The sequence below is a fragment of the Penicillium samsonianum genome, assembly GCF_028829775.1.
Source record: "Penicillium samsonianum strain IBT 33392 chromosome Unknown utg000001l_segment0_segment0, whole genome shotgun sequence".
Taxonomy (NCBI): Eukaryota; Fungi; Ascomycota; class Eurotiomycetes; order Eurotiales; family Aspergillaceae; genus Penicillium; species Penicillium samsonianum.
Genome location: NW_026643259.1, coordinates 4,430,750 through 4,454,308, shown reverse-complemented (window position 1 = coordinate 4,454,308; position 23,559 = coordinate 4,430,750). Strand labels below are relative to the sequence as shown.

At 48.6% G+C, this 23,559-nt stretch overlaps 8 protein-coding genes across 8 annotated transcripts; 6 read left to right on the top strand and 2 right to left on the bottom strand.

The window, feature by feature from the left end:
• The first annotated feature begins 272 nt into the window (after positions 1-272).
• Positions 273-5,664, top strand: N7471_001704 (replication factor C subunit 1). The gene is made up of 8 exons (XM_057274425.1): positions 273-424; positions 533-557; positions 610-700; positions 761-3,138; positions 3,198-3,761; positions 4,046-4,111; positions 4,168-4,857; positions 4,925-5,664. Exons 1-8 carry the CDS (start codon positions 344-346, stop codon positions 5,434-5,436), a joined length of 4,407 nt encoding a protein of 1,468 aa, XP_057142604.1. The 5' UTR covers positions 273-343; the 3' UTR covers positions 5,437-5,664.
• Positions 5,665-5,795: 131 nt separating this feature from the next.
• Positions 5,796-8,691, top strand: N7471_001703 (Sin1 family protein; the record flags this gene model as incomplete). The annotated part of the gene is made up of 4 exons (XM_057274424.1): positions 5,796-6,031; positions 6,109-6,588; positions 6,640-8,183; positions 8,225-8,691. Exons 1-4 carry the CDS (start codon positions 6,009-6,011, stop codon positions 8,689-8,691), a joined length of 2,514 nt encoding a protein of 837 aa, XP_057142603.1. The 5' UTR covers positions 5,796-6,008.
• Positions 8,692-9,477: 786 nt separating this feature from the next.
• Positions 9,478-11,102, top strand: N7471_001702 (uncharacterized protein; the record flags this gene model as incomplete). Its single annotated transcript, XM_057274423.1, has 6 exons — positions 9,478-9,874; positions 9,925-10,091; positions 10,154-10,531; positions 10,586-10,728; positions 10,778-10,946; positions 10,997-11,102. The coding sequence occupies 6 exons, from the start codon at positions 9,478-9,480 to the stop codon at positions 11,069-11,071; spliced, it is 1,329 nt and encodes a 442-aa protein (XP_057142602.1). The 3' UTR covers positions 11,072-11,102.
• Positions 11,103-13,221: 2,119 nt separating this feature from the next.
• Positions 13,222-14,025, bottom strand: N7471_001701 (uncharacterized protein; the record flags this gene model as incomplete). Its single annotated transcript, XM_057274422.1, has 1 exon — positions 13,222-14,025. One exon carries the CDS (start codon positions 14,023-14,025, stop codon positions 13,222-13,224), a length of 804 nt encoding a protein of 267 aa, XP_057142601.1.
• A 2,676-nt stretch (positions 14,026-16,701) lies between these two features.
• Positions 16,702-17,877, top strand: N7471_001700 (M4 family metallopeptidase; the record flags this gene model as incomplete). Its single annotated transcript, XM_057274421.1, has 1 exon — positions 16,702-17,877. The coding sequence occupies one exon, from the start codon at positions 16,702-16,704 to the stop codon at positions 17,875-17,877; it is 1,176 nt and encodes a 391-aa protein (XP_057142600.1).
• Positions 17,878-20,105: 2,228 nt separating this feature from the next.
• Positions 20,106-21,101, top strand: N7471_001699 (uncharacterized protein; the record flags this gene model as incomplete). The annotated part of the gene is made up of 1 exon (XM_057274420.1): positions 20,106-21,101. The coding sequence occupies one exon, from the start codon at positions 20,106-20,108 to the stop codon at positions 21,099-21,101; it is 996 nt and encodes a 331-aa protein (XP_057142599.1).
• Positions 21,102-21,191: 90 nt separating this feature from the next.
• Positions 21,192-22,938, bottom strand: N7471_001698 (legume-like lectin family protein). Its single transcript, XM_057274419.1, has 6 exons — positions 22,660-22,938; positions 22,576-22,599; positions 22,403-22,473; positions 22,250-22,331; positions 21,930-22,190; positions 21,192-21,876 (listed from the first exon to the last, which is right to left on the bottom strand). Exons 1-6 carry the CDS (start codon positions 22,753-22,755, stop codon positions 21,424-21,426), a joined length of 987 nt encoding a protein of 328 aa, XP_057142598.1. The 5' UTR covers positions 22,756-22,938; the 3' UTR covers positions 21,192-21,423.
• A 186-nt stretch (positions 22,939-23,124) lies between these two features.
• On the top strand, positions 23,125-23,541 carry tim13 (protein translocase subunit TIM13; the record flags this gene model as incomplete). The annotated part of the gene is made up of 2 exons (XM_057274418.1): positions 23,125-23,247; positions 23,302-23,541. 2 exons carry the CDS (start codon positions 23,125-23,127, stop codon positions 23,539-23,541), a joined length of 363 nt encoding a protein of 120 aa, XP_057142597.1.
• Positions 23,542-23,559: the final 18 nt, after the last annotated feature.

The window sequence follows — 23,559 nt, the reverse complement described above, 5'->3', positions numbered from 1 at the left end:
CCGCTTGCCCTTGCCCAGAGCTTTGTAAATGTACTTTATGGCTCCTCCGATCACTTAGAATTATTACGTACAGTCTATGCTATTCGATGAGTTTGGAAAATCATATATGTTGTACTTCTTTCATGATTCTTTTACTCCGTAGTTCCTACAGCTGTACCTAGCTTATATACGCTAGTCCTAAAAAGGAAGACAGTGCTGCCTTACGTCAGCCAGTCACGTCTCCCCGGGAGTGTAGCGCGTCGTTCGCGATCTACCAAATGCTACGGCAAGAACTCGATTGTCATAACCCGAATCCCCAGTTACTGTTCTCTGCCGAAATCCGAGTGACTAATTGAGGCTCACTATGGACATCCGGAATTTCTTTGGCGGCAAGCCAAGTCAAGGCTCCAGCGACGCTGCCGCGAAGCCCGCGGCCAAAAAAGAGGTAAGCCGGTGCCTTGCTCATGAGAGGAGGTCCTGGCCACTTTATATGTGGCCTGGTGCCCTTTGAATTGCTCGAGATCATAATCTAACCTTAAATCCGACAATGCAGGATTCCTCCGCCACAAGAAAGAGACGTATGTTCTCTATAATCCATAGTACTGCACCACCAGTCTAACGCGAGAACAGGCAGCAGGAAAGTTGTGGATGACAGTGACGAAGAAGAAGATGTATCACCCACCAAGGTACCCGCTACCAAAGCGAAGTCCAAGAGTCAACCGTATGTCCATCGCTGGATTGAAATGTCTCATAATATTTGACTGATGAACTTTCTTTTCAGAACGCCCGAAGAAAGTAAGGAAGAACCTACAACTTCCTCCGATTATTTCGCCTCTAGTAAGAAGAAAACACGACCTACAAAAACAACCGAGCAAACTCACCCCGATAAAGCCAAGATTGTTGCCGAAAATGCGAAACCCAAGAAGACTGCCGAAGAACCTGCGAACAAGGGACGAACCACTACTCGGGGATCAACAAAGCAAGCCACAAAGGTCCTGGAGGATGAAAATCTCGGCGCCGATGACATTTTTGCGAATGAATACGGAAACGCCGGCAAAGGAGACGACGCTTATGTGGATGGGGATGATAGCGACAAGGACAGCGACTTTGAAATACTCGAGGTGAAGCCAGCTGCTGCAACATCGAAGATGCCACAGAAGAAGCAATCTTCTCGCGATGACGAGGATGATGTTGTCATGGAAGATCTCCCCAAGATTCCTGCCCCGAAGGCTCGACCTGGCCGCAAGCGCAAATCGGAAGCTCTCATCGACGAGGATGAAGATGGTGACTACCAAGAACCCAAAAAGGAAACAAAAAAGCCAGCCCCGAAAGCGAAGGCCGCGGCATCACCAGCTGCGAAGAAGCAAAAGGCTAGCCCTAAAAAGGCTAAAAAGGAAGACAAACCAGAGAGCAAAGAGCTCCAAGATATCTTCGATAGCATTCCTACAATTGACGCCCCAGAACCTCCTCAGGGAGAGCCAAAGAAATTTAAATTTGGAGCGCAACAAAGCCGGGACCCGGTAATGACTGGGACTAAGGAGATACCCGTTGGGGAAGAAAACTGCCTTTCTGGTTTGGCGTTTGTTTTCACCGGTGTTTTGGAATCCCTCGGTCGTGAAGAGGGTGCGCAATTGGTGAAGAAGTATGGTGGCAAAGTCGTGGGGGCTCCTAGTTCTAAGACGAACTATGTGGTCCTCGGAGCTGATGCCGGCCCAAAGAAGCTTGAGACCATTGCGAAGCACAAGATCAAGACCATCAACGAGGATGGTCTCTTCGAATTGATTCGACGACTGCCTGCCAACGGCGGTGATGGAAAGGCAGCCGAAAAGCATGCCGAGAAGCTGAAAGCCGATGAAGCCAAGGTCCGTGCCATGGCAGCCGAAATTGACGCAGAAGAGAAGAAACGAGAAGAGCAAAAACGAAAGACGGCCACGGCTCAAGGACCCAAGACCACCGCCACCGCGTCTCAGACGCCACCAAGCTCACAGCCCGCATCATCTGGCGATCTCTGGACCACGAAGTATGCCCCAACATCGACCAGTATGATCTGTGGTAATAAGGGTGCTGTGGAAAAGGTTCAGGCCTGGCTGCGGAACTGGTATGCCAATTCCCAGGCCGATTTCAAAAAGGGTGGTAAAGACGGCTCAGGGACATATCGTGCTGTCATTATTCACGGTCCCCCAGGAATCGGCAAAACTACAGCAGCCCATCTCGTGGCGAAGCTGGAAGGTTTCGATATCGTGGAGACCAACGCCAGTGACACCAGAAGTAAGAAGCTTGTCGAGAGTTCTACCCTGGGTGTGCTAGATACAACATCGTTGCAAGGATATTTCGCCGGACAAGGCAAGCAAGTGGAGAGTGGAAGAAAAAAGCTCGTACTCATCATGGATGAGGTTGATGGCATGTCTGCAGGTGATCGTGGAGGTGTGGGAGCTGTCGCAGCCATTGTCAAGAAGACCAAGATTCCAATCATCCTTATCTGCAATGAGCGAAAGCTTCCAAAGATGAAACCTTTCGACTTCATCACCTACGACGTGCCATTCAGACGCCCGACTGCTGAGCAAATTCGGGCAAGACTGTCCACTATTTGTTTCCGAGAAGGCCTCAAGATTCCGCCTCCTGTACTTGACGGCCTCATTGAAGGAACACATGCCGATATCCGCCAGGTCATCAACATGCTTTCCACCGCAAGACTGGATCAAAAGGGTCTCAATTATGACGAAGGCAAGCAAATGTCAAAGTCGTGGGAGAAGAATATCATCCTCAAGCCGTGGGATATTGTCAGCAAAATTCTCAGCGCCCAAATGTTTTCCCCGAGTTCCACATCTACCCTGAACGACAAGGTCGAGCTTTATTTCAACGACCATGAGTTCAGCTACCTGATGCTTCAGGAGAACTACCTCAAGACTAAACCCGCTCTTGCGGGGAAATATCAGGGCCTAGAACAGCGACTGAAGTCGCTTGAATTGCAGGACAATGCCGCCTCGAGTATCAGCGATGGTGACCTCGTCGACCGCATGATCCACGGCACCCAGCAGCAGTGGAGTCTTATGCCTACCCATGCGATCTTCAGCTTTGTGCGGCCAGCCAGCTTCCAATACGGAAACTTCAATGAACGGCCTGCATTTACTAGCTGGCTGGGCAACAATAGCAAACATGGTATGTTTTGGATATTCACCCATCGTCGGTATACACTCTCTCACTGATTTATTCTTCAGGCAAACTATCCCGATACGTCAAGGAAATACAGGGCCACATGCGTCTTCGTACCACAGGTAACCGCGACGAGATCCGTCAGCAGTACCTGCCTTTGCTCCAGGAGAAAATGATACGCCGAATGATGGACGAAGGCAAGGACTGTGTCGACTCGGTCATCGATCTTATGGATGAATACTATCTCACTCGTGAAGACTTCGACTCCATGGTTGAACTAGGACTCGGCCCAATGGACGAGTCTAAGATCAAACTTGAGACACAGACCAAAGCCACCTTCACGCGCCTGTACAACTCGCGTTCGCACCCCATGCCATTCATGAAGGCCAGCAATGTCGTGGCACCTAAGCATTCAAAGAAAGAGAAGCCTGATATTGAAGATGCCATTGAAGGATCCGATGAAGAAGAAGTTGTTGAAGAGATCAAGGATGAGGACGAGGATGAACTTGATCTGAAGAAGGACAAGTATGTGAGCTTGCCTAAGAAAAAGAAGGCGCCGGCTAAGGGCAAGAAGACCAAGAAGGCCGATGATGATATTGATGCCGATGAGGAAAAGCCAAAGAAGGCTCGTAAGAGTAGGGCCAAGGCCAAGGCTTGAGAGATTATCATTTTGTAACATATTACCATTTTGTAAAGAAGCATGCGTTTTAGTGGTGTTGGTGCATTTCAATCTGATATCTCTGAGCACACCAATTTAATTCTTGTTTACATCTTGACGTGTCTTGGGACTTATTTCTTCTCTCACTGTTTTCCCACTAAGGCTAACCCTTCGCGAGTGCCGAGCTCTTTTGCTTTCAAACTCTTCCACCTCTTTTATCTCAGTTCTTGCTGTCTCAACCCTTGTTTTGCGCAGACCTGCTCCTGCACGCCAAGATGACTGGTGTCTCCGAATCTGGTGGCTCTGACGATGTCACCCTAAGTACGTCAATTATTCAAGCTCATCATGGATATAAACACTCAACTGTCTTTCTACAGGTTCTCCGGACACTCATCGTCCAAACATCCAGTACAGAAAACTCCTTCCGAGGATTCAAACCACGCATCGTGCTCTCATTCTTAGGCCCGCTCCATTTACTGACCCTCAAGTCGAAGAAGTTCCTATCCCGTCCCTACTGCCAGGAAGTGTTCTTCTGCGTGTCCTCGCAACGCCGCTCCACTCCTATAGCAAGCTTGGCTTCGACTTTTACAACCCTGGGAGATCTCCTCATGAAAAACCATTTATTCCCGGCTCAAGTGCAATTGCCCGTGTGAACCGAGTCGGTGATGATGCAACCACTTTGAAGGTTGGTCAACTAGTCTTCTTTGACTCAGTCATGAAAGGAAGAGATAACCCAGAGACGGTTCGATTTTCCAATCCTGTATATCATGGGTTTGACTCTAAAAGCAAGGAAATACTAGCCGCTAGCGGTTTCGCAGATGGCTCATATGCCGAGTTTATGAGGGCACCACTTGAGAACTGCTATCCATTGGATGAGGCTAAGTTGATGGGAGATCCGATGAAGTGGGGCTTTTCATATACCCCAGCACAACTTTGTGCGATTGCAACATTCCTCAGGCCTTTCGGGGGACTGACTAGCATTGATGTGAAGCCTGGTGAAACGGTGTTGATTTCTCCGGCCACTTCTCCAAACGGCGTTGCTGCTTGCATGGTTGCTTTGGCTATGGGTAATATCTTTCTTGGCCATCAAAGAGATCCCTGGATAATCAAGAGTTTTGGCTAACTGAATATTAGGTGCAAAAGTTGTAGCCTGGTCTCACGATAATACTAAGCTTGTCCATCTCAATCAAATCCTATCACGCACTCACAACGGTTCGTGCGAAAGGATCTCCACGATAACCTGGACAGGCGACAGTACAAAAGATGTCCGCAACATTAAAACGTTTGGACCGATGGATGCGTTCCTCGACATTTCTCCTCCAGGAGCCCGAGGATCTCTCCATCTCATATCCGGCATTATGTCGCTTAGGCCTGGAGGCCGGGTGAGTCTGATGGGTGCCTATGAGGAGCTTGAGATCCCAAATCTCTTTGTCACACGTTGCAATATCACATTGAAGGGAAACTGGATGTATGAGCGAAAGGATGTTCTTGCACTGATCAAGATGGTAGAGAAGGGGAATCTTGGCCTGAAAGAAGAGGATGGCTGCTATGTTGTCGGCCAATTTGGTCTGGATCAATGGAAGGAGGCATTGGCGGCGGCAAATCAGCTCACTGGAATTGGGGAAAGTGTCGTGTTTTCTTTCTAGGTACAATCTCGAGGATATTCAAAGACCTTAGTCTTGTTCGATTATTTGAATCTCAATGCAAGGTTATTGTCATGTCATCAGCCACCCATGCCATTGAGGCAAAGTAGTTGAATATAGTAGTATAATATGTTTCACAGGCCAACAGAATTCTGTATATTCCTCGAGATTGAGAGCATAGCCACCTGGCCAGCAAAATAATTGATTCGTCAAATGTTGTATGTACCTATAACTAGACATCGATGTATCTTGTAGGTGAGGAGTTGGTAGTGTGACCGACCCGACCCCCTTGGCGGGGAAATGATCTGCGGAGAACACCAAGTTCCCTCTCTTCTTGCTTCTGGCATACAACTCTCTTTTCCCACCTTTCTCTCCTTTCTTGATATCTTTATCTTTTGATCTGTTTTTCCAGGCTGGTCCTGTATGAGCTAGTCTCATTCGTTTTCATTCCTCCCTTTATTGCCCCGAGCATGCGCTTTTAGCTCGAGTTGCTGTGGGATATCCCGACCTCGGTCGCTACTGCGTAGCACACCCCTGGGCTACTACAGATATATGTCCTCGTGAGAGCCGGGAAGATGTCTCTTCTTCACAATGAAGAGTAAGTCGCGTCCAGAATTGCGACCTCCCCCTTTCAAATCGCCGCGGAAAGGTCTCCAAGGACTAACCCGAGTATAGCTTTACAATCTGGCAATTACGCTCCTCATATCTCTCGACAATCAAAGATGGAATTGGGGACCGACTGATCAACGTCAATGACTCTGTCCTGAATACACCTGGCTTCCGCGCGGCGGGCTGGTCAACCGCCGCCGCGTACCCCAACACGCTCAGCTCCTCCCACCTGAAGCGCACTTACTCCCCACCGATTCCAACCACGGCAAACGTTTCATCCGAATATTACAGACTAGCAGAACGAAATGCAAAACCCCAACGCCACGAATTACAAGGCCTCGGGCTGGAAGACGGCGAGGATGATGGTGGCATGGTGACCGGCAAGAGCCATACGGACATGACCGCGCGGCGGAATCATGCACGCGGCGGAAAGAAGAAAACTCGACGGGAAAGGCAACAAGAGGTCCAGAGACAAGCGGAAGCAGAGGACGACGATAGCAGCGATTTGAGTGATGACAGCGACGACGATGGGGACAACGTTGGCAGGTTGGTGAATTATTGTGTAGTATTCTACTTCCCTATCTGACCAAAGAACAGTGCTATCGATCAGATCAAATTCGACAAGATGCCCATCCGCCGAGATCGAGCAGACTCCTCTCCAATGCGTTCTGGAGATCAGAGGGAACGGCCAGAAGTGATGATCACATCTGCGTCAACACAAAATCTTGCCAATCAATACCGCCAAGTAAAACCACGCCCCCGTCGAGATACAACTACTAGCAGTGATCTGTCGACGGATAACGAGACCGACCTTAGAGGCTACAAACAAGGACAAGTTCAATTTTCCGCGAGTGATCAGGTCGTCGAGTATTCGCGCAGACGGCGTGAGCGAGCTGGCAGTCGAGGCGCAGAGAGCCTGGCCCTCGGAGAACTCCACGAGGAGGACGAGGACGAGGACTCCGGTGCTGAGTCTGTTGGGTCTGCACTTTCCTCTGATTTTGACAATACTGCTGGATCTGGCTCCCTGCTGCTGGCAGGCGTGGCGGGCGGTTTGAATTTGTCCTCGCCCATGACTATGATGAACAAGTTGCCCTCTGGCACGGGGCCGCAGAATAACTCACCGCGCAAGCATCGCACTCCGGCTCCTGCATTGCAAGATCTTCCCCCGCCACGGCCTATCAGCATGATACAGCCGGTCAGCTTATTGACCAGCCAGCTTACGTCCCGGAAGCGAGCACCAAGCAATCCAGTGGATAAATTCGTGGTGCTCTCTGGGCGAGGTCAAGAGGACTCGTTGTATTTGAAGATCTACGTCCCCTTTTCAAACGACCCTGAAGACCCGCTGGATCTGCCACTTACACGCGAGTCTAAGCTTGCAGAACAGCCCGCACAAGTGACTGTTGCTGAGACGATTGGTCTTGCCCTATGGAAATATTCAGCGGATGCTCGCGGTCCAGCAATTGATCGCGAAAATTTGACCGTGAACCGATGGACGCTTCGGATGGTCGATGATGGCGAGGTCGAATATGACTTCCCAGCGCTTGGGCGGACACTTCCAATGACGGATTTTACGTCAAACAACAACCAATCTGCCAAGTCCCGAGGACGGTCAAGGGGCAAGCCGTACGATGAATTCGCACTAGTTGAAGCATCGAAATCGGAGTTTGAGGAGAATGAACGGCTGTATCCACAATTTAGTTCAAGCATTGGGTCGGAAGAGGCAGATCAGCCAGCGAATCTTGCAGTACCAGGGACTCAACCCGCTGCACAGAAAAAGACACCTCAGACCACACCAGCCCGAGCAAACCCCATTCTAGGCCATCCATTCTCGTCTGCGCTCAACCACAGCACTCTTACTCCTGCTGACCGCCCCGTGGTACCTATCTCGCATGCCACTCCCCGTCTTGGTGTCTCCAAGACATTGAAGATTCGCTTCATCAACATGGAGGCATCCGCACATGTCATGACCATCAACACATCTACCGACAGCTATATAGCCGAGATCCTGGACTCTGTGTGTAAACGATGGGGCCAGGATAAGGGCAACTACCTCTTAAAGGTGATGGGGTCGAATACGATCGCACCACTCGACCGCACAGTGGAGGCATTGGGCAGCATCACAGAACTTGATCTGGTGCGTCGTCGCTTCGGCGGGGGCCCCTCGCACTCGGAACCTCGCCAGGCAGCTCATCACCGAACGCGCCTTTGATGGTGGAAACCGCCGACCCAACAACCTCCAAGAAGAGCAAAAAGGAGGCCAAGAAGGGCGCCCAGCGCATGTTGCCCTCATCTTCTCAGAAACAAGACCACCTAGGCGGATACTACCGCCGGTACCACGTGTTCCGCAAACAACCTATGTCTTTCACAGCATCCAACCATCGGATCCTCACGTTTGAAAATGATTATATGCATATCGTGCCCGGTGATACGGGCAAAACGGCGTCTGGTGGTAAGACCCGATCAATCAGCTTCAGCGACGTGATCGGATCCAAGGTCAGCCGACGGCACCCCAAGAGCTTCCGGGTGATGATCGTGCGCGGCAATGATGCCACGGAACAGAAGCGCTATGACTTTGAGGCAAGGAGTACCAATGAGGCTGTGGAGATTGTGGATGAGATCAAGAAGAATATGGCACATTATCGCATTTGATTCTCTTTTCTTTCGGGCATGGACTTGCGTTTGGGGTGTGGGGCTTGGACTTCGGGTTAGGAATGGCGTTGTACAGGCATATTACAGCTTTCACCTTATTCAACAATGAACATTCAACATTTAATCAAGCTTTCAAGTCGCATTTGGATTTTAATATGTATTCATCCAAGAAGTGCAATGTTAGAGAACCTCAGGTGGCTGCTCGGATTATTGTCTGTAATATGTTAAGGGTGTTGATATATTAACCCCCCCCCCCCCTCTTTGGATGATCGTATCCCCCTTGCGTCTCTCTGCGGCTTTTACTTCTGATAGTGGTGTAGAAACTGAGATATATATGTGAGAAATCAGGCATTAATATTCCAACTTCGGTAGTTTGTCACACATGCTGGGCGGTAAATTGGAGAGTATAGAGGGGAGAAGCGAACAGAATAGGAGACCATGGAATCCTGACATTCAAGTCATCAAGGCAGTCATCGCGTTTGTGATTGAGATGTTGAGATGTGATGCCCAAAGGGCGAAGTTGTTTCATGTGGTGAAGTTATCTGATATACATATTCAACGGTCTGCAGCGACGCTAAGTCATGTGCTCCTACTAATGCTGAGGGTTACATTCAGTGGTACGTTATAAGTTTCGACTGTGCTTTACAGCAATTGATTGGACGGTTATCTTTTCACCCAGTCTAGCTTCGTCCGTGCTGACGTGCGTGGTCCGGGGCTGCAAATAGCGCTTTGAGATGCCCACTTAACTATTCCAACTCTTCGACTGCTCAAGTATCCTATCACATCATGCAAAAGTCCATCATAGCATATCTGTTAGGCATCGCCAACCTCTCAGCGGCGGCGTTGGACGCGCAACTCGTCCTTTCTCCGATCGCCGAGGCCGCGAGTGTGTCGCCCCCGCACGGCGATCACAGTGTCGATGGGAGAATATTGGCTGCAATAAAGAACCACCCAGACCCAGTCGCCGCGTATGTCTCGCTCCAGAGTGAGGATGTTCGAGCGGAGACTGAAGCGGTACTGGCTGAGCCGCGTCTCTTGCAGATTATGGGCGCAGCCAAGCCAGAGTGGATGACTGAGGGAGACAAAATGCGACTGCGTAGAAATGGGACAAATTTCATGGATATCACTGAACATGAAGAGTTTTATGCGGAGCAGGTGCACGATGCGGCGGCCGAGAAGCCAAGTGAGCTTTCTGGCCAGCATTCCAGATGATCAATTAACAATGTTTGCTAGATACCCCTGAGCTGGTTCATGAGAGACTTATCCGATCTCTTTTCCCCTACATCGATACAGGAAGAATGCTCGATGTGCTCAAGCAAATGACTGGCTATTATAACCGTTATTTCGACGATATCCACGGAGAATTAAGCTCTGAATGGCTTCATGACCATATTTCTCAAGTATGCGATCTAAGCTCCACTAGTGGATCCACGAAGAAGAGGATTGACAGGTCATGGATCAGATCATTGCCGCCTCCCCGCTTCACACCCACATCTCGCTAGAGTACTTTACCCACTCTTTCCGCCAACCCTCTATCATCGCTCGCTTCGAGCCAAAAGTCCGCAACTTCTCGCATCCTTTAACTATCCTCGGTGCGCACCAAGATTCTGCTAACTATCTCTTTCCACTCCTGCCGGCCCCCGGCGCGGACGACGACTGCTCTGGCACCGTCAGTATTCTTGAGGCTTTTCGCGTTCTGGCTGAAGCCGGATTCACTCCCAAAGATGGCCCGGTCGAATTTCACTGGTATGCTGCGGAGGAAGGTGGCTTACTAGGCAGTCAAGCTATTGCTCGGTACAAAAAGGAACAAGGAGCGCACATTGGCGCAATGATGGAATTTGTGAGTTACCCGGACTCGATTATAACTTAAGCTTAAGGCAGATAATTTGTGAAGGACATGACGGCATTTATTGCCAAGAATGCCACGGAGACTATCGGATTCATATCTACGGAAGCCGATGCAGTTCTGACGGACTGGGCGGTCAATTTGAGCAACAAATACCTCTCCATCCCCGCCAAGGTCTATGATCTCCCGGGGTAAGTTGGCTCTTCTCTCGCAAATTGGAAATTTCATCTGATCAAGCAGGAATGCATATTCGGATTACATGTCCTACACAAAACTCAACTATCCGTCTTCTTTTGCTTCCGAGGGAAATCCCGCTGCCGGTGGCTTAATTGGTGAATACGATCCGTACATTCACGGGGTTAACGACACCATGTGGATCGATGATGAAACGGGACATTTTTCTGTTGACGTTAGTTTCCGCCCCCTTTTTAGTGAATATCTGCTGAGACAATGCTACAGCACATGGCGAGGTTCAGCGAGTTAGCCATTGCATTTGCCGTAGAGCAGGCTGGGTGGGACAATAAGTGGAGGTAGGTAGCAGCATAACTTCTGTTCCAGAAAATGGTCCTTGTGCATCTGGGCCCACATGAGTTCTGCTTGTATCTCCTGCCATCCGCTTTCTGTAGACATTCCGTACATGAAAGCGCTGTTTACTTTGAATATATCGAGGACATAGCGCCAAAGTCTCAATGCACCGGCAGATGCTCATACTAGAATGGCACCAATTAAAAATCGTTTACCAACAAGCATATCGGCGGTGACAAATCGTCATAAACAGACTCACCAATAAATACCTAAACTGACCATCAACCGCCGTCAGTTCAACATAGGAAGCTCACCAAGGAAAGTTTGCGGTGAAGGGGGGTGGTAAGGCACGCCTCGCAGGCACTACAGTATTCCCCTTGCATAGATGCACAGGTAAACCTGTGCATTTTTCAATGACAACAATTCAGATTCAGGGTATTTTCACGGTGTTGTATGAGTACATTAAAAACTCCCCAAAGAGCGAGATATCTCTCGAGTCTTGGAGGACCCGCCAGAGTACAGGTTGTGCATATAATTACCTTCTCTTGATCCAGAATTGAGCCTGTCTGCTTTGTCCTTTGAGGTCCTTGAGTCAATAGTATTCAAAGAAGACGACCTCATGGGGGGATCTGGGTTTGATATGCGCAAGTGGTTCAGAGAACGGGCTTGTCTCCCCTTGGTATGACACCATTTCTTGCACACGCCTCGCTTTCTGGCACGTCGGCCACTCACCATTTCATTATCGTTATACCTGCATGTCGTTTAGCGCTCTGCTCTTTTGCACCAACATCATGGACGCACCGCTGACGGAAGGCACGGAACCCTTGGTCGGGATCCCTTTCATAATTTGGCCAAGATTTCTTGATATAAGCCTTCAGCTCAACAAAAAACTCCTCAATGGGGTTGAAATCCGGAGAGTAAGGCGGCAGATATAGCAATATGACTCTCGCGTCAGAACACAACTGCTTAACTCGGTCCGAATGATGGAACGATGCGTTATAACTTGATCCATAGGACCTGTTTTATGACCGAAGGAACTTGATACTGAATATATACAAGTATAGCAATTATTTCACAGAAAGTATATGTTTGCAAGGTAAGTTATATTGCATTACCTATACTGACATATAAGAAACCTCCCACAGCATATAATAATATATATACTATAGGAAAGAGGAGGCCGTAGTACTTATAACCAGTAGACAAGTAATCCTTCACAGTTGCAAAGATAAAGTAGTATATCCCTGCCGCTATACCTACTTTAGTAGCTCTTCACCGTACAGTGAGACCACTGCCTGCCCTAGTTTCTTCCTTCATTTTGTGTTCGTAAATGGCCACAGCGCAACTTGTATAGCATCGATAGGGACGGTTGACGGTTGAAGGTTGAAGTGAATATTGCTTTGTAGTTTCCTTGAAAAATAGTTGAATCCAAGCGGAGATTGACCTTGATCAACTAGTTGTCTCTTATCTATCCTGACGGTGCTTGATGAATCCATACAGCGCTAATTGGGACGTAGTAATGACGTTACCAATACACGGATGCTTTATATAATTGGGCAGTGAGCCATATGGCGTCCAGTTAGTTCCTTGCACGCAAGATCTTCCCCTTAAGGTGAGCCCGGCTTGGTTAGACTCGGGGTGTTTATCCGGAATTGGAAGGCGTAGAACCGTGACTATAGAGGTCTGGATCAGGAAACGTCTGGTATTATTACTTGGTAAGCTACAAAACGAATAATTTACGCGCTATTCATATATGGATTAGCGTATCATATGATTAGGGTTTGAAATAGCATCTCTCTGTTCCCGACATGGAGGGCGATACCGGTGGCTACTGTATTTTTGTTTGCTGGACAAAGAACATTTTTTGTGGCTTGCTTGCTACGGACTAACCAAATATTATGAGGCTTATAAGAGAGTGAATATACTAACAAGAAACAAACCCAGCGCAATTTTCACGATAGCGAACAAAGAACTAAGACCAGAGGGCTACCTTGAATACCTCCCTACAACCAGATAGGCAGTTTACCCACACTGGGCTAGCTTGCCATAACAGTTTTCCCTTCCGCTTACCATAATTGGCCTTGGCAATAGTACCTGATATACAACCAATAATCCATTCTTCGGGACCCTTCATCGCGGAAGCTAACAACTTTTCCATATCAGTAGCGCTCCATAATAAGCTGCGTCTTTAGCGAGTCCTCTGGGAGAAACCAATCCTCGCTCTTCAATTTGGCGACTAAGTTGTGCAGCTCGGCCGAGGCTGTCGTGCGGTTCTCTGTCTTGAAAGAAGCCTCAATGATGTACTCAATGCCCGTACCTTCAGACTTTAGGATGGGCCAGACCTCGATATATAGCGGCATCCCGTTCCACTTGCCAACGGAGCGCTTGACGAGGACCGGACCAAAAATGCGTGATATTTTTAACGCGCTAGTGCCCCATTTTTTGTGATACCAGTTGTCGAACTTGTCCGGCGCTTCGTCGATCAACATTTTACGCGACTTGCTTGTTCCTGGCAAGTCCGTTCCGCTATTCCCAGAATCCACTATCGTTTTCTTGCGGCTGATAGAAAGTGTTTGCTTGCGGTATCCCCATTCGACTTGCGCCTTATATTTCTTGTCGCCGTGGTCGAAACCATCGGTATTAGCTGTAGTAAGAGCAGCGTCAATGTCGCCACCCGTGATAGCATACCGCTTCTTATACGTCAGCTCAAACTCGTCCTCGTTTTCGGTCTTGCGTATGCGGGGGCTCCAGCCGGCTGTATAGATATCCTTGGAGCACGTGTCGAGGAACTGGACATTTATCTTGGTGATGGTCGGGGGGTCCATATCAAAAGTCGATAGGACGGTTTTTGTTAGCTCATGTTCAGAGCTGAGGACCTTGGTCGGGTTAAGTAAGACCCTGACCTCGTAGTCGGGCGTCATATTTGGCACCGCCTGTGTTGGAGAGACGACCGTGGGAGTCATGGCGAATGATCGGCCGCGAGAAGAGACCTATGATAATTGAGAGCTTGGGCGCAGGGCGTGAACGGAGCGACTCGGGTAATAGAGTAAGTGTTATTACACGAGCAGACCAAGATTGTGCTTAATGACTGTTGTTAAACAAAGTGCAGGTGTTCCGCACTACCTACAAGCTAATATATAGACGAAGTAAAGCAGTACGAGTTCTACGCAGAGTACGCTATTTCAGTGGACCAAATCATCTAGAATCCTTGTCGCTAAATATTATGATGATATGATGACCTATTCCGGGCAAATTTCTCCTCACCCACGCACGCCATATCGATTTTCAGACATCATCGACTCTCGCGCCATATTCCTCAATTTCTTTGTTGACTCCCCTTTCAGTCTAGAACTAGTTCGTCGAGATCCGCGCGTAATATAGCTGGAGCTCGAACGACGACTAGGCAGAAGGAACAACTACCACATATGGGCTGTGCGACAAACAACTTGAAGTGATTCCGATTGATTATGCGCAAGCGGAGTGTGACTTTGACAGTGATAAGGAACCACGGATAGGTGAACGGACGATTCTAGCCTAAGATTGCGGTGCGGGCTCGGGTGATCGACGTGCGTCATGTGGCGCACCCGAAAATGGCAGCGATCATCTGCTTCGGACGCTAAATCTTAAATTAACCTGAGGGCAAACAATAAATCAGTTGCGGAAAGGCGTGTAAAGAACAGGCAATACTATAAACACATGGGTCGCTGGAAGTATAAATTTATGGTCGAAGGTTGGTTTAAAAGGCAAGATTCCTTAGTCAAATATTGATCTTAAATAACAACGCAGTATTGATTTTCATTAGGTTTACTTGACATGAGATTTATCTAGTCATTAGTTCTTACTCCTTTTATGGAAACATCCTTTGAATACCGATATGCCAAGATATGCCTGGTACTTGACCAAATAATTAAATCAATAAATTACCCAATTTGGCGCTAGCCGGAACACGATCCAACGAGCGGAACCGTGTTCGCGTCATGTTCGGCTTGGCCAGAGGCCGCCAATCATCCCAGTCCCAACACGACGTCAGAAGGGAAACAACAACCAACAGCCCGGGGTTACAGTGAGAGTCGAAACCAGATTCGACACACGCATTGTTTCTCGGCCCGAACCCGAAACCACGCCAGTCCACAATAGGTTACAGATGATCTATGAAATGTTTAATCGATTTACTTCGTCTTCGACGTCAGGTTCTGACCCTATGTCACAAAAAGATAACTTGGTCATCTCTTCAGGTCATATAGGTCGAGCAATCTTTATTGCTATCTTCATCTTCAGATATCGATGATGGTAGACCTAATGATAGGTGAATATATATTGAGTTCAGCTGTCAGAATTTGGATGGTACAAAGCAGAATCTCGATTGGCCTTCGGCCTGCCCCGACCGGATTTGATGTGTAGTATTCCAAGTCATGACTAATAATAGCATCATTGGTGCAAAGGTACCACCTACTAATAAGCAAAACATTACAACTGTTCCATTTTGCCAAGCGCGGGACCAAATCGGCGGGACTTGTCAAGGCCTAGTCCTGACTCTGTTGGATCATCCCAAAAGCCTACCGTGTTACAATATATTCTTTGAAGTTGACACGACAAAAGCTTATTTTAACGCTGCCGGCAGTAGACGGTTGCTGGACGATTCAATTTCCAAGTCCATTCGATGATATTCCGTTGTAATGTTTCAAAGTTAATCGAGGCTTCCGCGGGCAGATGACCTACAAAAAGTGTAGGCAACTACGGGGCATCAATGTCTCAAATCTGAGAAAATGGAAAAGTAGAAAAAATACAACTGTGATCTATATTACCTCAGGAAATAACCTTAGAGGGGCAGCCGTTATGGCTGGTAGATCAGCATAGACTTTCATGTTTCCAGGATCTAAACGTAGCCTTTAGTCTCTTGATGTCCCGAAAATAGCTGGGGTTTGAATTCTAGACGCCTTGGCAGAGTTGACTGAACTTGGCTTAAGGCTAGAGGTCTCCTGATCTCTCAGTTTGCCAACCTACCAGAAATGCAAAAGTTTTGCATGATCTAGAGTAATCTAGTTTCGACACTACGGCGTAACCTCTAATCTAGATTGTGGAGTATGTAGGAGTGAGCCAATCAATCACCCCATTCCGATTTCCGAACCCATAGTCGCGCTGGCCTAGACATCTTAACACTTGTTCGGCTACTGACTAGACCCTCAGTCGACCATAGAGCAGTTTATCTGAACCTTGATCTAAGGATATCTCTAGAACGTACGCTAGTATTGAGAATGATGGTTTACCACTTATCATCCGTGCCCTAGCGTGCTCTAACCAGTTTATGTCAAGCCGGCTCCCGCCATTGACAATTTCAACAATTAGTGACGTGCTTTGTATTCTCGCCACCATCGAGAGCATATATTACCATGGATTAGTCTATCTTAACGCATATAAATCGTAATCCGGCGCTTTTGGTCAGCAGACTGTTCAATCAAGCTAACGGTCTACAGAAGGCCCCCCGACCGATACGCTTATAAGACCTGAGAAGGCTCTTCGTTTTCTTTATGAAAGATTTCAATTGTCTACCTTTACTACCGTGGTTCTTTTGCTAGTCTAACTAGACTATCGGGAAAATTTCTTCTGCTATTACCCGAAACACTGCTGAGTACGTAACTATGGAACGTGACGAAAACTCAGGGTCAGGGCATGGCAATTATATGTGCAGTTTCATCCCGCCCTACTTGCTCAAAGCAATCGCAGACTCGTCTGAAGCACCTCGATCTGCCAGTGAAGCAGAAGATATTGACAATGATATTCGCAGCGGCCGTCAGGTCCTGCCCGAAGAAGCAACGCCTGGGTTCATCCCTCCTTATGTAACTGAGGCCCTTGTGGATGCTGAAGCTACCGAGCCTCAGGCCCGTGAGAGCGCCCAGCAAAATCTGCAACAGGATCGTGAAATTCGTCGTGAGCGTGCCAAAACGGCAGATCTTGCTGTTTTGTCTCCAACCCGCCAGATTTACGACTGCAGAGAAACCGCAAGTCTTCCAGGGTCACTTGTTCGACCGGAGAATGGACCAGAATTAAAAGATAGGGCTGTGAACAACGCATACAATGGTTTGGGTATAGCCTTCAATTTTTTTGCTACTGTGTTTGGGCGAAACTCTATCGATAATGCTTCTCTTACCCTTGTTTGCTCTATGCATTATAGCCACGACTACAACAACGCCCTCTGGAATGGCCGCCAGATGATTTTTGGAGATGGTGATGGAAAGTATTTCGACTACTTCTCCGACTCCCTAGATGTCATCGTCCACGAGCTCACACACGGCGTAACCCAGTACACAGCGAAACTCAAGTATGAGAATCAACCCGGTGCTTTGAATGAATCAATATCTGATGTATTTGCTTGTATGGCTGAGCAATGGCACTTTGGTCAAACATCAGCACAGGGAGACTGGATTCTAGGACAGAATATCCTCCCAGTGGCAAGAAAGGGGGCTGCGTTACGCTCGTTAAAGGCTCCGGGTACTGCTTACAATGATAACTTGGGCAAAGATCCTCAAATCTCCCACATGCGCGACTATGTCACAACCGATAAAGATAACGGTGGTGTGCATTACAATTCGGGAATTCCTAATCATGCTTTCTACCTCACTGCGATTGGTCTTGGCGGCCATTCCTGGGAGCGTGCGGGACAAATCTGGTACAAGTCCCTCACAGACCGGCGTGTGAATCCCAAGTCAACATTCAAGGAATTTGCGGAGGTCACTTTGGACCACGCACAGAATATGTTTGGAAACTTGGTGAGCCCCATTGTGAAATCTTCCTGGCAATCTGTTGGAGTTCTGTAAATTTGTGGGGTTTTGTATTATCCGACAGACTGCATGAGAGGATTAGTTGCGGTGGCAACTAAACTTAGCATCCAACATGCTTTTTCTCACGCACGTTATCCTACCAACTATGTCGATCTGTGTTGGAGGTAGTGATTTTGCACCATGATGCTCAATTCGTATCTTTGGCTTTTGCGATTCTTTTCCCGAATACTGGTCCGCCAGATTGTGTAATGAGTAATATTGGACCGTTGGTTTAATTCAGTGCAAAAAATAATCGTGTGTTCCTAATTCGCAGTAGATCTATCTATATCAATTATGGGGCAAGGGTCTACACGCGTTAAGGGTAATATTTGTTCTAAAGAACCTGACTGGTCGTTAGTACCTAATACGCTAACGACCAGTCAGGTTATCCCAAAAGGGCCATGTGTCGTGGTCGAGGTCGGCGTGTCAGAATCATTCCGAAAGCTAAAGGCCGATGCCATATGGTGGCTTTCCAACTCTAAGGGGCACGTTAAGATTGTGATAACCGTGTCCGTTAATCGCAAAGCTCTAAAAATCACGTTTCAGGCGATTATTCTAGACCCAGTGCGTTACACCCCAATCGCGCGGCAGTCGATCATCACCTCCCGAGAACCGAGTCAACATAGCGCTCCTATCACCACTAGCCCCGCATAACCTTTAGGTATTAAGTTTGAGGAGTTGTTCTGTCGTTCACCAGTTCCGCCGGAGCGTGACCTACAGATCTCGGTTGCTTCGTTGGAATATATCTCACGCAAAGTCTGGAAAGAGGAACAGAACTAAGTCCACCTGTTCATGTTTTGCTAATTATATTCTTAGCCCTAGCTTAGCTTCTTCAAAAAATGACACAATTTCTACTACAATACTTGTCAAAAATCCAAATTTAAAGTAGATACGTCAGAAAAATTGGGAAGATGCCCAGGAGACGTTAAAGCCTAATATGATATTATTATGCATCATCTTATGCAGCAAAGAAACCGATAACCTAGTCGGTATCAGTGGGAATATTTCCCACTAAGAGTTGCAAGGCTGTTTCCGCTATATACTTGAGCTCTGCGTTCGTGATTTATGGTCAAGGCCCAAATAGGAAGATGTGCCTGGCTCTCGCTTACATGCCTAGCTCGCTTACCGAATACGTTATATATCTTCGCACACGGACATGTAGGTGAGGGGTCAGCTAATACAAGCTGGTATGAAACAAGAGATCCAAAGAGAGACGGGATAGGTCGAATCGAGACACTCCGGTAATGTGGCCTGAGGAACCAGTTGTCACGGATAACTATATGCGCTACTATATATATTGGTCCTGGGCATGTCAGAGCGAGAGAGCTCTGACATAATGGTCTTTTGGCCGAGCGGAAGAGACGTGCGCCCAGGCATAACCTTGACAATTATTTTAACTAGTTAAGTAAGTAAGTATCTCACTAACCACATAGTTATGCGGCGGCACCCCTTAGTTACAGGTTTACTAACATTAAATGGCCTTCATTTTCTTTCCTCTTCCTTTTATCTTTCTTCAGTCATATTTATATCTAGTCTCTGACTTCTTAAAGAAGTTTCAACCCAACTTAAATCTTTTGGCTATCACTCTATAGCCTGTTATGAGCCCTCATCTGGTATATCTCTCATCTATAGCCATCTCTCACTTTACTTAGTCCCAAGGTAGGTAATGAACCTCCAACCGAATCTTCACTTCAGCTCTAATTCGTTTTGCTCATGTCGATATCACGTTTCCTAGCTTTAGCAATATAGAAGAGCCCGAGGAGACACCTACTTATTACTATAACGTGATAAGGATTCGAAGATTATACCACGAGGTAATGACATGCTCCGTTAGTATAACGCGACGACTATTCATGGATATATTCTAATGATCCATAGATGACTCTACGAGTACATAAGCAAATACCTAGGCAAAAATTAAAAACAACTAGCTAGCGCTTTTAACTCTGAATATCTTGTATCATTTTCATACGACAATTGTGCGCGGTGCAACGGCCAGCCGTTTCCAAGATAATTAAGCCTGCACCGTTTGTTCTCTTCATGGATGTCCTGTCTGGTGGGGCTGGTGGAGATAAGATGACTAAGACACATTATCTCCGAGCATCTCAGATAAGGCTCATTCCAAGGTTTACTTTTTGACATTCACCTGATGCTTTATCCCGAGGTTAGTGACTCCAATGAGATCGGTTGATTGGAGCTGCTCCGGCAACTGAAAGATATTTGCAATGGATCACTCCAACCCCCCACCGACCGAAAGGCCTGGGGCATCCCATCTTCCAGAGCACCCTCAAGCCACCAAACCTACCGAGAACCCCAACGAATCTCACCAACCAAACCCCCGTCCCAAAGAACACGCCCGTGCGAGCCACAGCCGGGCATTTCGTTTCAAAGATGGTAGTCGTCCACACCGAAAACGAACCCATCGTCACCGATCGCGCGAGCGAGACGGCGAGTCCTCTAAGCGGCGCCATCGCGAGGACAAGGAGCCCGACCCCACCCCTGAAAACCCCTTTAACTCAACAAGCGATACCTTCCGAGAATCGCTCTTCGATGCCCTAGGCGACGATGAAGGCGCTGCCTACTGGGAATCTGTCTACGGGCAGCCTATCCATAACTACCGCGTCCCGGACGTACAACGAGGCCCGGAGGGCGAGCTAGAACAGATGACCGAGGACGAGTACGTCGAGTACGTGCGTCGGCGGATGTGGGAGCGGACGCGAGAGGGCATGCTAGCCGAGCAGGAGCGTCTGCGGGCCGAGCGGCAACAGAAAAGGAAGGAGGAGGCTCAGCGGAATGCGCAGTCTGGGAGGGAGGAGTTTGAACGCGCGATGGACGCCAGTCTGCGGCGAGGCGCGGAGCGCAAGAAAGCCAAGATCGAGTGGAGTGCGCCCTGGGCTGCGTATTTGGAGAGCTGGGAGACCATCAGGAAGGCTACGGAGGCATCTACTCCCACGTCGTTGCGCAGTTTGCTTTTCTGGCCTGTTCGCTCTGGGAAGAGGGCCGATGTTCGGCCGCAGGCTGTTGAGGAGTTCATGCGTCATGCTCCGGCGCCGGCGGAGTTGCTTGGTATACTGAAGGCTGAGCGTATTCGTTGGCATCCGGACAAGATCCAGCATCGCTATGGCGCATTGGGGATTGATGATACTGTTATGGGCAGCGTCACGGAGGTCTTTCAGATTGTGGACCGGTTGTGGAACGAGCAAATAGAACGGCAGCAGTGATGAGGTGGGAGTCTACATTGGGCGGCGTCTTGATTTGTTACTTGTACTATACTATTGATACCCCAAGCATCATGCTGCATATCAGAGCAATTCTTTTTTGAATGATCATGACTTTAATTCATTTCAAGGATGAAGAGAAAAGATAACAGAAAATGGAGTGCGAGCTGAACGTAGATCAGAGTAAAAAGAAGAGCTTCAAACGGGCTATGCATGCAAGATCCCTTTCGTCAGACAGAAACTGGGCAAACCCAGAGGCCAACTTGAATCGCACAGAAGAAAGGTTTAGATTCTGCGCCTTGCCAAACGTCCATACAACGTAAATTTAGAAACGCGATGACCGGGCTTTGGTCCGGTAGACCGTCCAGCCAAAGTAACCACCGACAATAGCGCCGAAGAACAGCACGATCTTGAAGAGGAACCAAGTCCAGCTACTCTTCTCCTTGGGCTCCTTAGTAGGCTTGGGAGAGGAGCGAACACGGCCCTTGGACCGGTCTTCCGTGGTCTTGCCTTTGTTGTTATTGCTGCGGTTAAGGGAGTACAGGTTCTCAGCCTTAAGGGAGATGATGTCGTGGTTGTCGCTCAGCTCGCCGGTCTCGGCGGAGAGGCCCAAGTATGCGACAGAGGGGATGGCGATGTTAGAATCCTCGGCGGAAAGATTGAAGCATTCGGTCCATGAGTCTTCGCTCTTGTACTGCAGCTCCAGGGACAGGGACTTGTCTTGGAAGTAGGTAAGGCGGGCCTTGGTGGGAACGGGGGCGCTGCGAAGGCCACGAGCCTGTGAACAGTTAGACGCATATCCCAAGCATCTGAGAATCAATGCTAACTTACAGAGCAACCGGCCAGCTCATTTGCCTTGCCGTCATGCGCCTGGTCGTAGGTGGTATGCCCATCACCCATCATGGCCATGACGTAAGGGAACGACACACCAGGGCGGTTGTTCTTATAGGTGTCAAAGAAGATACCGAGACCCTCGAATTTGTCCGTTGAACCGAAAACAGGGCCCTGCGTGGCGCGCTCCTTGGTGAGCCATAGCGCAAACCCATCACCATGCAAGTTGCCGGAGCCGTGGATCTCGAACTCGAGTTCGATCTAACAAGGAAATGTGAGATTTTGGCGCATATTTTGATTCGCGAGGGCCGTGTATTTACCTGCCAATTGGTTGCGGTCAGAGGCACGCGGGAGGCGATCCATCCTTGCTGCGATGGCCGGTCAGCCGTGAGGCGGACGTATCTGAACACAAAGACAAAAATCAGCGCTGGCGCTCATAAGAAATTATACCTGAATTCCCGGAATATCCTTACTTGTCAGCACGGATTACTGTATCTCCTCCGAAGTCGAACCAGCGGCTTTGGAAATCCGAATCGAGGTATGGCTGTTAATGGTGGTCAATACTGATATTCCCCCTCGGAGCACGAGCTATGCACAGCTTGTTTTTGGAAGTTGCAGACAAGCTAGGCTCAGAATATAATCATACCGGAGAAAGGCTGTGGGTGCGAAGCTAACAGACGTCCAAAGTCAGTACCTCGGCTTGGAACGGAGTTCAACATTGAGCACATACGGGGATGCTTTTGATATTTGGGTCGTCGTAGGCGTTCACGGGTAAGGCGACCAGGCCCGCGAAGCAGAGAAGCGAGGAAATAGACGGAAGACGCATTGTGGAATTGTATTAGGCCTCAATGGAGGGGAGCCCAGAGGGTTTCAAGGATAGACTGGAGGTGGGATGGACGGGGTACGGTGTCACCAGGACCCGAAAACCCGGCGAGTAGGAAAAGAAGAAAAGAGGCCGTAAGAAAGTCGAGGAAAGGCGACAAGAAAGAGTGAATAGGCGAAGTTCCTGAGGCGTGGAGACAAGGAGGTGAAGTATACAGCTTGTTATGCTAAGGTGTCCACATCGGATGTGGCGCAGTTGCCACACCAGCCACAGCCCTGCACCTCAGATCCTGAAGTCCGCCGACTTTCTTCGATTCGATCCAATTCAACCCCATCTCATTTACACCTTTTCCACCAATCTCACACTCTCATAATGTCGTCGCTTTTCGGTTCCGGCTCCGCCGCTCCTATTCAGTCCTCCGAGGAGATCAAGGCAGCAGTCATGCGCCAGCTCCAGCAGGAGGCCGCCATGTCCAACGCCCGCTCCCTGATCGGAGTACGTCACCACCCTTGATATCCAAATTCGGCAACGAACTGACAACAACCCCAGAAAATCAACAAGCATTGCTTCAAGGCCTGCGTTCCTACCCCCGGTACCTCGCTCTCGGCTAAGGAGAACACCTGCCTGTCTAGCTGCATGGAGAAGTACATCGCCATGTGGAACACCACAAGCAAGACCTACATCGCCCGTGTTGGCGTGGAGACCAAGCGTCTCGGTGGTCAGGATGCTGCTGCCATTGCCTCCATGGCTACCGGCATGCCCGAGGGCGGCAGCGGAATCCTGGGCTAAACTCGATCCATCCTCGAA

Coding starts and splice junctions, on each gene's coding strand:
- N7471_001704 (XM_057274425.1), top strand. CDS start 344: ATGGACATCCGGAATTTCTTTGGCGGCAAGCCAAGTCAAGGCTCCAGC. Junction 425..532: donor AGCCCGCGGCCAAAAAAGAG/GTAAGCCGGTGC, acceptor CCGACAATGCAG/GATTCCTCCGCCACAAGAAA. Junction 4,858..4,924: donor CATGGTTGCTTTGGCTATGG/GTAATATCTTTC, acceptor ACTGAATATTAG/GTGCAAAAGTTGTAGCCTGG.
- N7471_001698 (XM_057274419.1), bottom strand. CDS start 22,755: ATGCGTCTTCCGTCTATTTCCTCGCTTCTCTGCTTCGCGGGCCTGGTC. Junction 22,474..22,575: donor GCACCCACAGCCTTTCTCCG/GTATGATTATAT, acceptor CACCATTAACAG/CCATACCTCGATTCGGATTT. Junction 22,332..22,402: donor ACAGTAATCCGTGCTGACAA/GTAAGGATATTC, acceptor CTTTGTGTTCAG/ATACGTCCGCCTCACGGCTG.